Source organism: Meleagris gallopavo, chromosome 1 (genome assembly GCF_000146605.3).
Source record: "Meleagris gallopavo isolate NT-WF06-2002-E0010 breed Aviagen turkey brand Nicholas breeding stock chromosome 1, Turkey_5.1, whole genome shotgun sequence".
Classification (NCBI taxonomy): Eukaryota; Metazoa; Chordata; class Aves; order Galliformes; family Phasianidae; genus Meleagris; species Meleagris gallopavo.
This window is the reverse complement of record NC_015011.2, coordinates 34,780,254-34,793,980: the sequence shown is the minus strand read 5'-3', so window position 1 is coordinate 34,793,980 and position 13,727 is coordinate 34,780,254. Positions and strand designations below refer to the sequence as shown.

The 13,727-nt window shown below is 43.0% G+C and overlaps 1 protein-coding gene across 1 annotated transcript in view; it reads left to right on the top strand.

The window, feature by feature from the left end:
- The window catches only part of CPM (carboxypeptidase M), a 31,697-nt gene that overhangs the window by 16,624 nt on the left and 1,346 nt on the right, over positions 1-13,727 (top strand). Inside the window, exons 3-8 of the mRNA XM_003202051.4 lie at positions 1,593-1,690; positions 9,546-9,718; positions 10,642-10,826; positions 11,095-11,265; positions 12,096-12,248; positions 13,260-13,408. Coding sequence (XP_003202099.1) covers positions 1,593-1,690; positions 9,546-9,718; positions 10,642-10,826; positions 11,095-11,265; positions 12,096-12,248; positions 13,260-13,408 — 929 coding nt within the window. The remainder of the gene's footprint in view (positions 1-1,592; positions 1,691-9,545; positions 9,719-10,641; positions 10,827-11,094; positions 11,266-12,095; positions 12,249-13,259; positions 13,409-13,727) is intronic.

Genomic DNA, 13,727 nt, shown 5'->3' with positions numbered 1-13,727 from the left:
CTTTTCTTTTTGAAGAAAGATGTGCATAAAAGCTAGTATCTGGCTTCTCCACTCTGTTGCTTGTCTAGACTTACAGAAGTTGAACTTTTATTATTGTTATTAATGAAACAGTAGCTCTGCACACAACAAAGCTGAATAGCTTCCTCACCAAAGCACTGCGGACTCATTTCTGGATGTTCTGGATGGCTGCTTGCTCGCGTTGTCCTTTGTAGTGGATGTCAGTGGTGGCATCTCTCAGCCTTATGTATGCAAGGATTGAATAACAACTTCTTTGGAGTGACTGTGGACAACTAGGGAATGCTGACAGCACTCCTTGTTCAATCTGTCTGCTGGCATTGCAGTCTCATTGCTTCCTGATCCTAATTAACCTGAGATTCCAACTCAACCTGTGAAGTGAGCTTAGCTTGGCAACCACTGACTTCAGTTTTAGTCATCTCACAGTTATTTCAGTACATCTTGTAGTGCTTCTGGTTCTCTTCAACATGTCTCCTGTTTGCTAAGATACTACAATTGGTGCAGCACTCCTGTTTTCTTTCTAGCCACGTAACTGCCTCCTTGCAGTTGGACCACGAGGGTTATGGGATCTACCTGTGGGAAACTGTTGTCTTCCAGAGTTTCCTACAGACTTGATGATCCACAGTAGTGTAGGAAGTAATGCTCTGTATAGCTATTCTTGCTGATAAATAATAACAGCTGGACTCCTCCCATGTAGCTCGTGGGTCCCACTGAGCAGTGTGTGAGAGCTGGGGACAGGCAATATGCATGGAAGGTTTGGCCATCATCAGCCCATAGGCTGTGACCGCTGCCATCGAGGAACTGATCCGTTTCTTTGCTGCCATCTGCTGAAAGCAGAGCTGGCCCACCTCAGGGACCAGCATAGTGGGAAGCACAGTTGTGTAGAAGAGCTCTGAAATGCCACAATATCGCTACTAACAGTAACAACAACAAAAATGCCCTCTCTCATTTTCAATTCCAAAATATATACTTATTTTATTACTTAAATAAAGCTCAGCTTCCTGTGCATCTTTGATGATCTTAACTAATGCTCTTCCTGTTGCTGCTAATTCTTACATTGCGAATTTTTGGGACGTGTTTCTGTGCATGCCATCTCCTTTTTATTTTTCCCTGAGCAGTAATTCGTGTATGTGTTCAGCTTTTCTACCTTGTCTTTAATTAGGGGGGAAAAAAGAAAAAAGTTTGTTCTTTGTGACAAGTATCATATATAAATACTATACATTTGCTTGGTTAATTTGATTGACAATCTTCACTGTAAAATTTGATTAGAAAAATATATATATTTTTTTTCCCCAAGTCTATTTTCTACCACTGTTTAAATGTTCTTGACATTTCAGGATTCACCGCACGCTTTCAGTTGGAAGACAGAACAGTGGCTCCTATGACTAATTTAACAAGTATTCCTATAAATAAATCTACTTGAAGACACTATTATAGGATTGTCTGTGCAGTTATGAAATACGGGAACTTGTTGGTCTTCTTGATGATCAACTCTTGTGTACTTTTTTTGTTCTTTTAGTCTTGTATCATTTTATACTTTGTTTAAAAAATTGTCTTTTCCCCTTCCCCTCTTAAAGGTAGAGACCTGTGGGTTCTTGTTCTGGGAAGGTTTCCAACCCAACATAAGATTGGCATTCCAGAATTCAAGTATGTTGCTAATATGCATGGGGATGAGGTACGTTTCAACTTTTGCAATGTCACTTATCTCAAATATATTTACTAGAAGTTTAAGGTGAACTGCTCCCAGGTGTGCGCTGCGTATTATCAAAGTATACACATATTAGATCTTCGTCAAGATAGAGCTTCAAAGAATTTCAAGAAAAATGTTACCTTGCTACGGCAGAACAGAACTTATCAAACAGATAGAGCTTTGTCTTCTCCATAAGAGTAAACCCAAAGGCTTTAATTTTACTGGCAATGAATCAGATGTAATGGTCTGCTTGTTACCAGCTGGGCATGAAGTATGACTGATGGAACTCTTCAAATCCATCCAATAATTCTTGTGAACCACAAAATAAATTGTTTTTAGGAAGGCAAATTCTATTAACCTTAAGCTAGGAATAAATACATTTATCTAAGATAACATATTATATGTTATATATAAGTGAATATAAAAAGCAAAGCAACTTCAGGTTTAATTTGCCTTGGAAAGAATGCTCATTTATTAATGATAAAGAAGAAGAATGGTGATTGTGAGATTTCCAGGTGTAATACGTAAATGTGAAATAAACCTCAAGCTTCACTCTTCTCTCTGATCTTTTCTTGCCTTCTATTTCCCTTATTCTTTAGCTTTCCCTGTTCTTATTAGATATGTTTTGGATAAAATTGAACTACGCCATATATTTCTATGTAGACTTTAATTTTAACGATAAAGAATTCAACAGAGAAGTGGCAAAAACTCTCTTTATACGCTAGACTGAATTCCTTACTTAGCTACTTTCCTTGGTTTTGGATGTGTATCCAGTGTAAAGTATTACTGATCACAAGCTATTTCTATTATCAATACTGTGTCTGAGCACTTGCATGCCTAGAGGCACTTGTGACATTCCATGCCAAGAATTTTCCCCGAGTTCGACTAATTTCACCTGGTTTAACAGTGGTCATGCTCAAAGTGCTGCTGGGAGTCTGACTGCTTTGGGATTTAACTCTTGTGTGGGAGGAAGCTGATTCACAGCCTCAAATGGATACATGGTACTGGATGCCCAAAACTGCAGTCTGCAGCTTGTGAAACCTGTTGTGTGTCAGCAGGGGAGTGCAGGGTGCTTAGGGATTGCAGCTGTGTGGGACAGTCCCTACAGACTGCTGGAGAAAGCTTCAAGACTGTGGCTACAGATGAGCCAGCTTTGGTGGAAAAGAGTTGGAGGGGAGAATGCCATCTTGTCCAGAATGGCCTGCCTTTTCAAATCTGCTGGAACTGGACAGAAGGGCAGACTCCTGCTGCTACTCCTTTTGAAGCATTCACAATGGGGCACTCCTGCTGCTCTTGCTACCTACAGAGATGTGCATAAGAAACTTTGGCTGTGGAGAGGCTCAGTGTTTACGTGCTTACATGGTTAGGTGTTGCTAGAGAGCGGGCAACCTGGCTTGCTATCTAGGATCTAGATTTTTAAGTTAACTTTATAACGAATGAAGAAAACATCTAAGTGCTGTTCACAAGCTTGTCTGAGAAGAGTCGTTCCTTGAGCTAACAGCACTGGAGCATTAGGTGCTGTATTATGTGACTCTCTAATGAGCTACGTTCTGGCTTGTTCATCAGACCAACCACGCACCTAGGAAAGATTCCAGAATTAAGGCTGATCCTCCTTGTCAGGCCCCCAACCTTTGCCTTTCTGCGTGGATATCATACTCAGTTGGTGTTTGTTTTTCTATCTAACCATAAATGTGTTTCATATGGCAGGAAATGAATTCCTCATATAGAGCCGCATTGGAGAATTTGAATATTTATTCCCATAATCTAAGATTCTGCTGGACTAGTCACTGGGGAAGGATTCAACTTCCCCTATAATAGATTAAGCAGATAAGTTTTTCATTAACTGTATGACAAGCTCCGACTTGTGCTCCACAGACTTTCATAACTTCAGATTGCAGGGTTACAGCCTCATTGATCTCTGAATTCCTTTTGTGCTTCAGTGATGCTTTCCATAAGTGGTACACAGCGAGGAAATTCAGTTCTCTTCTATTGCTGATGCTCCCCTTTAAGCTGTCACAATAATACAGACAGCACTTACCTTTGATTCAGTCAGTAGGCTTCTCCTAAAAGCATTGGGAAGCCTGAACTGTGTGTGTGCAGGCTGTTCTCATGTGCTGCTGGAGGGAAACCTGGGTTACCTGGGGGACTACCAAAGAGGGAAGCTCCATTAGAGTACATAATGCTAGGAAGAGAGCACTTTTTTCAGAATTGGGGAGATTACGTTTAGAGTAGGTTAAGGTTTTTTTTTTTTATATACCATAAAAATGGCTGGCCAAAGCTGAATGACTTTGTCTTGTGACAGCCATTGCCAAACAGAGCGAACTTTTGCCCTACATCCCCGGAGGTGCAACAGGAGACTTTTCCCATAGTTTCCGTGCTTGAATGAAGTTGGACATCATTTTTAGCAGTACTTATTTAGCCCACGCCAAACTAAAACTGATGATTAGCGATCGTTCTGTCACTTTGAACTGTGCTGGACTTGAGTCAAACTGGCACTAATAGGCTGCACAAAAGCCATAGGCCTGCCAAATGTCGATGAAGTTTGCACTAAAGATGAGGGAGGTTGCCTGCTGCTCTGGGGCCTGTTCATTACAGTGGTAGTCCCTGTGTTTGAATCAAAGCACTGATTCGGGACTTCAAACAGCTCAAAACAAATTAGAGGTTTGTCTGGTTTGGTTTTCAGCTGTTCCTCTCTGTAGGGAGCAGTGATGTGACTTACTGTGTTTTTGGTTATTCTTTTTTTTTAGTTGCAGCTCATTGTGAATTAGGCAGCAGCTCTCTCCTGTCCCAGGGCTGTGCTCTCGTTGAAAGAGTTTCTGTTCTACTTATATAGTTGCACATTCCTCTTTGGGGAAAAACTCATTCCTTGTCACACTGACCAATGCCAAATCCCCTGATGCTTTTAGGCGAGCAGCTTTTGACCAGCAGTACTGCTGACTGCACAGCTAAGCTGCAGGATTTCATTAATAGGCTCTTTCTAAACCATTTATATTTAGAAGAACTCTAAGGGAAAGTGTATTCCAAACAGAGTGTAAACTATCTGTGTGTCACTGCTTGTTTTCTGTAGTGTATTACAAAGATGTGTAGCTAGAGCAGCACGCTTATAACAAGCAGTAGCACCAGTCATCACAGAGTTCATCCCTTTTCCAGGGTCATAGTACTCATATCATCCTTCTCTGAAACCATCCCCTTCTAATAACTTAGTGCAACAGTATTTTGTCTCATTTTCATTGTATACTGGTGGGCCTGGACTAGACTACATAGAAGGAAAGAGTGTTTCTATTACTGGCATGCCTCATGATTTAAGTTCATGCAGCCATATCCTATGTTGTTATGGACATAACCATCTCCACAGAAGGGTTTCCAGATTAGAGTAGCTGTACTGTGATAATTGGAGCTCTCAAAACTACAGGTGAAAAAAAAATAGTGAATCTTTTGTAGAGGGTTGTGACTTTATTTCCAAAAGTGAATGGGAGCTGCATTTGTGCTATCAAAATATCCCCATATGATAAGACTTTTTTTTTAATCACAAGGTTGGGCAAAAGGTTGCATTCATTTACTATAAAATCTGCTATAATGAAGTCTCAGGACATATTCTGCTGTCATTTCTATGTATTTTACAAGACATACTGTATGTGTTTATGTTTAATATATAGGGAGCTACTTTCTACCTGCTTTCAGTATCAGCAGATGCTATATAAAGAAGGTTGGAGGCACGAGGCATTTCAGGCTTCCCAGCAACCAGATCTATTTTTTAACCTCACTTTAAGGAAGTGTGACACTGCTGAGATCTCTTTCAACACTGGTAGGGCTGCTGCCTGCCCTCAGTTACCTTTCTGATCTCAACTCTCACCCTCCTGAATGGGAAAAGCAGTGACCCGTGTCTCAGCCAGGTGAAAGCTGTGCAGATCAGAATTTGTCCAGGCAGAAACAACTCACACCAGCTGCTAGTTCAAAAGCAGGCTGGTGTTGTGCTGCTACTTTCTTCAGTTGTAAAACAAACTGCAGTCCCCACACACGTGGTATTTCCATGGTGATCACTGGTGTAGAAAGAAATGGGTGTTTGCCAAATGGCGTTTGCATGAACGGTGCCTTTAAGACTGGTGGATTCTAGTAAAGTAGGACAAACACAATGGGGTGTGTCACAGCTGTGCATAATAATTAATGCTCTACAAGTGTTAAAAAAGAATGTCTTACATGTGTGGCATCTCAGCGATAAGCCTGAGGGCTGCTGGTTTCTCTGCTGTAACGTTGCTCCCTTACGTGAGTCTGTATGGGAGTTGGGGCTGGAGCAAGGAGAGTGGCAGGGCTGTGCTGTTCCAAAACAGGTCCTACCTGATGGATTGGATCTCTTTCAACATGGTTCAACTGAAAAAAAAAAAAAAACCCCACAACAACAACAAAAAAACCCAACAGGCCATGGTTAAGGAAAGAATTTTGATCTTTAAAAAATGGGCAGAGTCTATCCACCCATAGTGCCCTGGCATTAGGTCTGTACCATGGAGTAATAAAAATGTTTCAAAACCAGAGGTGATGGAGTGAAGCGTTAGGGCGCAGGTACAGTCACAGCTAACCTTAATCTTTTAACAAGCTGCAGCTCAGGCTTCTCTAAATGCTTCAGCACCTGAGCTGGGCGATGATCCAGCCGTGCCAGAAGTGACTGTCAGTAGGCTTAAGGTGTGTGTTTACAGGAAGGGCTGTCACACCCTGCAGATCTATGTCCAGCACACACATGGCTCAGCCTTCAGGACTTCTCCTGGGGATCACTGAAAGCCTTTTCTGATGACTCTCTCCCTCTGGGGCACGCAAAGAAACTTGGACAGCTGAAAGTGCAGTGAATCTTAACACCAAACTGTCCCTAGAGGTGGGAAAAGGGCTCATCTGAGCTATGGCAAAACAGTACACCTGGATGAGAGCCCATCGCCCTTGAGATGATGCAGTTAAAACCAAAGGCATGAAATCTTTGTTATGCTCCCCACATCTGTGTATTAGATGAGAGGCGTGTTGAGGTGTCTGTCCTTCATGTTACTGTCAGCAGCCTGCCTCCAGCATATCGAGATTTATTTGAAGCCCTTACGTTTGTTTTGTTTTTTTTAACCTGCTTGGTTCCACAGGTACAGCTGAACTTCCCAGAGTCAGGGTAAATGTTGGCTGGGCACTAAGTGCTCTCTGAGTGCTTGATCAAAATTGGACCCACGCTTTCTCAAACTAAGACTCCCTTCCCCTTCCTTCAAACACCTCCACATGTGCCTGGTTAAGAAATCTACTGGGAGTTCTGGAGGTACTCTGGACCAAAGCAATACTCTTCTGTTGTTCTACCAAAATGGAGTGGTAATACACACCGAGCTCAGAGTACCCTCTGTGGCAGGTGGCAGCCCTGTGCAAGGGATCCTATAAAATAGGATTGTTTAGTGCTCTATGTATAAACAAGCCTGGTCTTAACTCTAAGCTACCATTAACATCATCTATTAAGCACTGCTGAACTGCCATTATTTATGAACGTTATCCTTTTTCAGCCACCTTCTCTTTCTGCATCTTTCCCTTTCTTTTTCTGCTTCTCTACTTTTTTTTTTTTTTTTTTAAATCTTGAGAGTACTTTTCTTACCAGACACTGAGGAGACGTACTGTAGGACCAGGTGTTCTTTCCCACTCCCTCCACGGAGCAGCCCAGTCTTGCCTGCAGTTCAGCTCCCTGTGTGGTAGGGCTGTTCTTGTTTCTCTGAGTGCTTGCTTTATCTCTGATGCCCAGGGCCATGCTCTGGCTGACATCTCTCCCCTCCTTTCTTCCCCCCTGCCCTGCCTGCTTCCCAAGATGTCTATCACCCAGCACTGGAGCTGAGCTGCTTCTACAAGACAGGTTCTGTTGCATACCTTCTTACACCTCGCAAAGTAAATTTAGCAGACCTGTGGAGTGGTCTGGCTCCCATGTGCTGATTTATAAGCTGCCAGGAACAGGAGAAGTTAGGTATCTGTATCCCTCCATCCAAGTCCGTTTGCTGTAGAGTCCAGAAAAAGAACCACTAGCTACTGGAACAGTCAATGCATTTGTTAGTGCTGCTTCCCCCAGCAGATTAGTGGATGGGGCCTGCAGAAGACCTTCAGGAACTGACAGGTAATAATCAAATTAGGAACAAATCTACTCAGGGCAGGGTGAGAAAAGTCATTTTTCCTTATACAAGCAGGATTGCAGAATTGCTCAAGTACTGGCTCAGAGACAGTCATCTTTAAGTGTGATGCTTCTAGTGGTGTAAGCTGCAGCTTAGCAGAGCAGTTTGGAACTGCTGCTCTTCCATCCTCCTCCTGGGATAAATGTCAGCTGCTGAATAACTGAGACCCAGTTTGGTCCCACCCTAAGTAGTGGTGCAACTGTACCAACCTGTCTTCTTGCAGGCAGAGCTCCTGCTGGATAGTGTCTGTGTTCCCACTCATGTCTACAGCTGAAGCAGGATTTGTCACTTAAAGTGAAAACTGAACAAGATCTTAGTACAGCAAACAGCTGTGGACAACGTTTCTTTTCCTCTGATTTCACCTTCATTTATTTACCTTACCTTGTACCGGTTTGCAAGCAAGATGATGTTGATCAGTTTCCTTCAGTAATGTAACACCACATTTCTCAGTTTAGGAGGAGGGAAAGAATCATTTGTGGTACTTCAGTCTTAGTGGTGCAGGACTCATTCTAAAAAGATACTGAGACTCTGTAGCCTGGAATTAGAGCTTGCAGTAATTTACCAGACTCAATTCCTGGAGAAGAGTGGAGATAAACCATCTACAGAGCACATCCAGTTGCAAGTCATGATTTGTTCCCATTCCAGCTTGAGATCAGGAACATTGCAGCTCCCTTGAGGCATGGGTCATGTTGCTATAGAAAGAGCTCCCGGAAAGCGTGGTGCAGCGAGCGTGCCGTGCCGGTGGATGCTGGCACAGAACAACGTCGATCTTAACTCTCTGAAATCTGCCAGAGCAGACCAAAGGGGGTGATGTCCCAACAGTTTCCATGACTTACCAAAGTTTATGTGAACAAAAATGGGTATTTAGCTTCCTTCTGCCACTGCCCTTTGAAACCTGACCTTTGAAAGGTTGCACCAAAAAGGCTCTTCCATCTTTGCCAAAGGATTTGTATGTACCCATTCCATTTTCCCTGTGCCAGTGTTTATGACAATAAAATGCCTTGTAACAATGGACAACAAAAGTGTCTGTGGCGTCTCTCTATTCCCTGTACTGGGAGTCAGCCTCTCTTGAGCCTGTATTAAAGCTGACTTCGCAGAAAAGGAGATGAACAAGGAGAAAATCTGGCTCTGTAGCACTCTGATAGATGGAAGGAGTCTCCTTCCTTCCCCCTCAGCTATTGCTGCCATGTGGTGATGCACAGCACCAGTGCTCATGTGCAGGACCCAGAGACCCTCGGGCTTTGGCACAGAGCTGACTCTGCAGAGCCTCTGAGATAATGCAGTGCTGCGTTTCCAGGCCCCAACAGGCAGCCTCTGCAGTTTTAGGTTTTGATAAGGCTGTGCCTTATCTATACAGGATTTAAGTAGTGTAGCTGACACAGTCAGTTTCTCATCACAGAAAAAGTTCTGGTTGATCCAGGTTTAAAATCCTTGTGAAAACCTTCTAGTGACTCCTTTAATCTTTTAAATTATCTTAAATGTAATTGGAGCGGGAGCATGGAACAAAACAGTGTTGACCAGAAGGCTCTTTCATGCCTATGTAATCCAGTTAAAACTGGAAACCATAGAAAAGCTCCAACTATTTATGTACAAGGTGGTGGGGTTTGGAATGTTTTGGTTTTTTTCCTTCTTTCTACGGCAGACTTAAAAGAAAACTTATGCTTCTTTTACAGACTGTTGGGAGAGAAATCCTGCTCCATTTGATAGACCACCTGGTGACCAGCTATGGACGTGACCCAGCGATTACCCGGCTACTCAATAATACCCGGATTCACATCATGCCAACGATGAACCCCGATGGGTTTGAAGCTACAGTGGTGCCCGATTGTTATTACTCACGAGGAAGGTATGGGTGGCTTAGGTGGGTGGGAGTGGGTAAGGGAAATGGGTGTGGGGTAATAATTGGAGTTAGCCAAGAGTCTGAATCACACCGAGCGGAGAGAATAGCCCAGTGGATGTATTAGGGCTAAGTTTGGCCTCTGCTGTTCAGAAGAGTCACTGTTACAGGACAGTTTTTGGAAGAGTGAGTCACGCAGATGTTTGTATGTGGTGTGGTCAGAGAAAATTAGTCAGAAGGATATAACGACCTGACCTTCTGGGCAGGAGACCCAGGCTGTGAATAGAAGCACAATGACCTCTTTAGACCTTTAGAGTACTACAAAAAACAAATTGTCCGCCCACAGAGATCTTTTCCAGTTGGAGAACTATGTAACCCCTCTTCGTGTTTGCAGTTCATATTGAATGCAGATCCACTTAGTAAGAGGGAAAACTACAAAAACATAGTTTGCTTTAATAGATGCTATGGAAAATAAAAAACCTCACATGGGAAAATGTAACCTAGATCTTGTACTACTTCTGCATTTTTTAACATAAATTGCAGTGACCAAAAGGAGAGGAAAAGTTTAACTGGCTAGAAGAAGGGGAAGAAGAGGAGAGAGTGAGAGAATTGGAAGAAACGTCAAAGGAATGAAGTTGGAATGTGAAGAAAGAGCAAACTCATGAGCTAGTAGTTCTCTTGGACCTTTGACATCAGGAGCAAGGGAAACGGTGCTCTAGGTAGAAAGAATCCTGAGTTATCCAGGTGGCTAGTGCTTACAGAAAGCATACTGAAGTCTATTTTCTGAATGCTTGAGGAGATAAATTTCAATGGCCATCTTGCTTGCTCGCTGAAGGCACCAGCGTGCCCCAGTTTTCAAGTTCTGTTGGGCTGGTGCTGTTGAGATGTGTATGGGCAAAATGGTAACAGGAGTGCCTTCTCTCTTTCCTAAGGTACAATAAGAATGGAGAAGATCTGAACAGAAATTTTCCCGATGCCTTTGAAAATAACAACAATATCATTCAGCCAGAGACTCAAGCAGTGATAAACTGGATAAAAAATGAAACATTTGTTCTTTCAGCAAACCTGCATGGGGGTGCCCTGGTTGCCAGTTACACATTCGATAATGGTAACTCAGGTAAGCCTGGAACAAGTCCTTTTTTCCACAGTTGATTCATTTTAGGAATTTTTGCTCTACCAAAGCAAAATGTTTAAGGTTTTCTGCAAGGTATTTTTCAACTTTTAAGTTGGGATGGGTGAGTTTTGGTAAACATCAAGGACAAAATAGGATATTAAAATTCACTGCATGCTTTGACTTATCTGGGAAGTTCTTATCCTGTGTATAAGACGGTGCCGTATGTTTTATCAGTAAAGAGAATCACACAATGGCTGTTCTCATTCTGCAGTTACTGGCACATCAAATGGTTACAGCAGGTCTCCAGATGATGATGTTTTTGTTCACCTGGCAAAAACCTATTCTTTCAACCATGCCAGCATGTACAAAGGGACTGGGTGTGACAGCAGACAGACCTTCCCAGATGGCATTACCAATGGATACTCCTGGTACCAGCTGGAAGGTAAGAATGTCCATGCTACTTTTTCAGCTACCTCAGATTCCCTCTTGCTTCTGCTACCTGATGATAAGGGCAATGACTGCGAGGATCAATTGGAGTAGCTAGTGAGAAATGAGTAAGCCAACCCCAACAGGAATTATCTGAGCAGAACACAGGTTAGCAGACTCCTCATCAGCAGTGACAAGAGTGAAATGAGACAGTTTCTGCTCTGGCTTTATCTGTATCCTTTCTCAGGGCATATATTGCACACATATATTGCCTGCTGCTCTGGACCAAGTTGAGAACCTCTCTTCTCCTTTCAGAAAGAAAACAAATGTTTGGCACTTATATTACTCTTAAAAAAAAAAGATTACTGAAATAAATCTTTTTCATTTCTGTTTACACATGGCCAAATAGAATATGGGTCTTGTGAACTCTGGCCCTGAATGTTACTTTGGCATATTAAAGGGCTCCTGGGACAGCTCAGATCAGAGAGGCAGACTCAATGCCAACCCCTGAATCGATCCATCTCCGTTGGGTTGGGAGAGCTTGAAAAGCCTCGAGTTTTTGAGTCAAAGACCTACCCTTCTTCAACATTAAATGTCATCATTTCCAAGACACCACTATGCTTTAAAAAACAAGTAACTCTGTAAGTATTTGTGGAGTTATTAAGCTAATTTTCCAGAGGAAGCAGTAAATACAGGTGTGGCACTAAGGGATAATTTGTCTGTTTTATGTGCTGATTTTCTTACAGGTGTGATGCAATTAGCAACACTTTTCACTCCCCTTTTTCATCTTGCTTGACCTTTGGTGCTTCTTTGCAGTTGAACACTTTGCTTTATTTTCCTTTTAAGGTGGAATGCAAGATTACAACTATGTCTGGGGACAGTGTTTTGAAATCACACTGGAACTGTCATGCTGTAAATATCCTCCAGCAGAACAGCTGGAGAAATTCTGGAGAGACAACAAAGTTGCTCTGGTTGAATATATAAAGCAAGTACACCTAGGTGGGTACCAAATGGAGCAGGAGATAAGGCTGAGGCCGGGCTGGCGGGCAGAGTAGGAATGTTTCAGCAGCTGGGGCCGGTGGTGGGGCTCTTGGCTATGGCACAAACCTTGGGAGCTCCTGCATTCAGGGAAAGACCTGAATGATGAGCGCTGCAAGGCCAGGGCTGGTATGAGAGGACAGCTTATGGCTGTGCTGGGTGTGGGGCAGCAGGCGCTCCTACAGTGCTGCTTGGGTTGAATGTGTGCCTGGGCAGGAGTAAGGGATGGGCCTTTCAGGGAGCTGCCCTGGGGCAGTCCAAAGGTCTCTAAATGCATACATGCAGGCACTCATTGTTTCAAGGATCTTCGCTGTTTGGATTTTGTATTTTTAAGGCCTTTTTAAGTTGGGTCTGCACTTCACAGCTGAAACAGAGAAAATCTGCTTATTGAATCGGTGATATTTTGCAGTGAGTTAAAGGGTTTCCATAAATCTGTTGCTGATGTCACATTTCATTGCCATGAATGTCCAACTGTTTTGCTTATTGACAGTGCTCACTTTAGGGTAGTTTGTGAGAGTGCATCCAACAAGTACGTACGGTGCTTTCAGCAAATGAGACTTAGAAGCAAAGATTACTGGAACAGGTTGCCCAAGGAGGCTGTGGATGCCCCATCCCTGGAGCATTCAAGGCCAGGCTGGATGTGGCTCTGGGCAGCCTGGTCTGGTGGTTGGTGACCCTGCACATAACAGGGGGTTGAAACTAGATCATCATTGTGGTCCTTTTCAACCCACGCCATTCAACAATTCTATGATTACAGCGCTGTTTTCTAAAGTCAGAGGAAGCTACTAATGGCAACAGAAAGGAATTTGTTTTAGTTCCCTCCAGTAAGATTTAAGTACTGGTGATATTATTAGATGTACTTGAAATCATTGAAGTGGCCTTTAAGTACATCAAACAGCAAAGTCTGACTTTGCCAAAGAGGGCGCCTTGTCATATGTACACACTGTTATCTTTCATCTTCCTCTTTCATAGGAGTCAAAGGTCAGGTTACTGATAAAAACGGGAATCCTATTCCCAATGCAATTGTGGAAGCCAAAGGGAGGCCTCACATCTGCCCCTACAGAACAAATGAGCACGGCGAGTACTTTCTTCTCCTTTTGCCTGGGAAGTACGTGATCAACGTAAGTGTGCTGCCTGCTGGAGTTATTCTAATTGTGCTTTGAATCCTTGAGCACAGTGAGGGTTTTGAGTAAGCTGGACTTGCTTGAGTCAAATATAGGAGTTGTCAAGACTCACTGGCAGATTTTTCTTTTAAAATAATCTTAAAATTTGAGTCAGCAGTAAGAAGGTGTTTAGATGTGGTAAGATTTCCTGTCCCTGGGATGTCCAGAAATAACCACTCCACCAACTGGATGGTGGAGCCAGCTGAGTTGCTGAATTGTGCTGGGGCTGGCCTGAAGTGTTAGAGCTCTGAGGAAGCAGAGGCTGGGATCCACATAG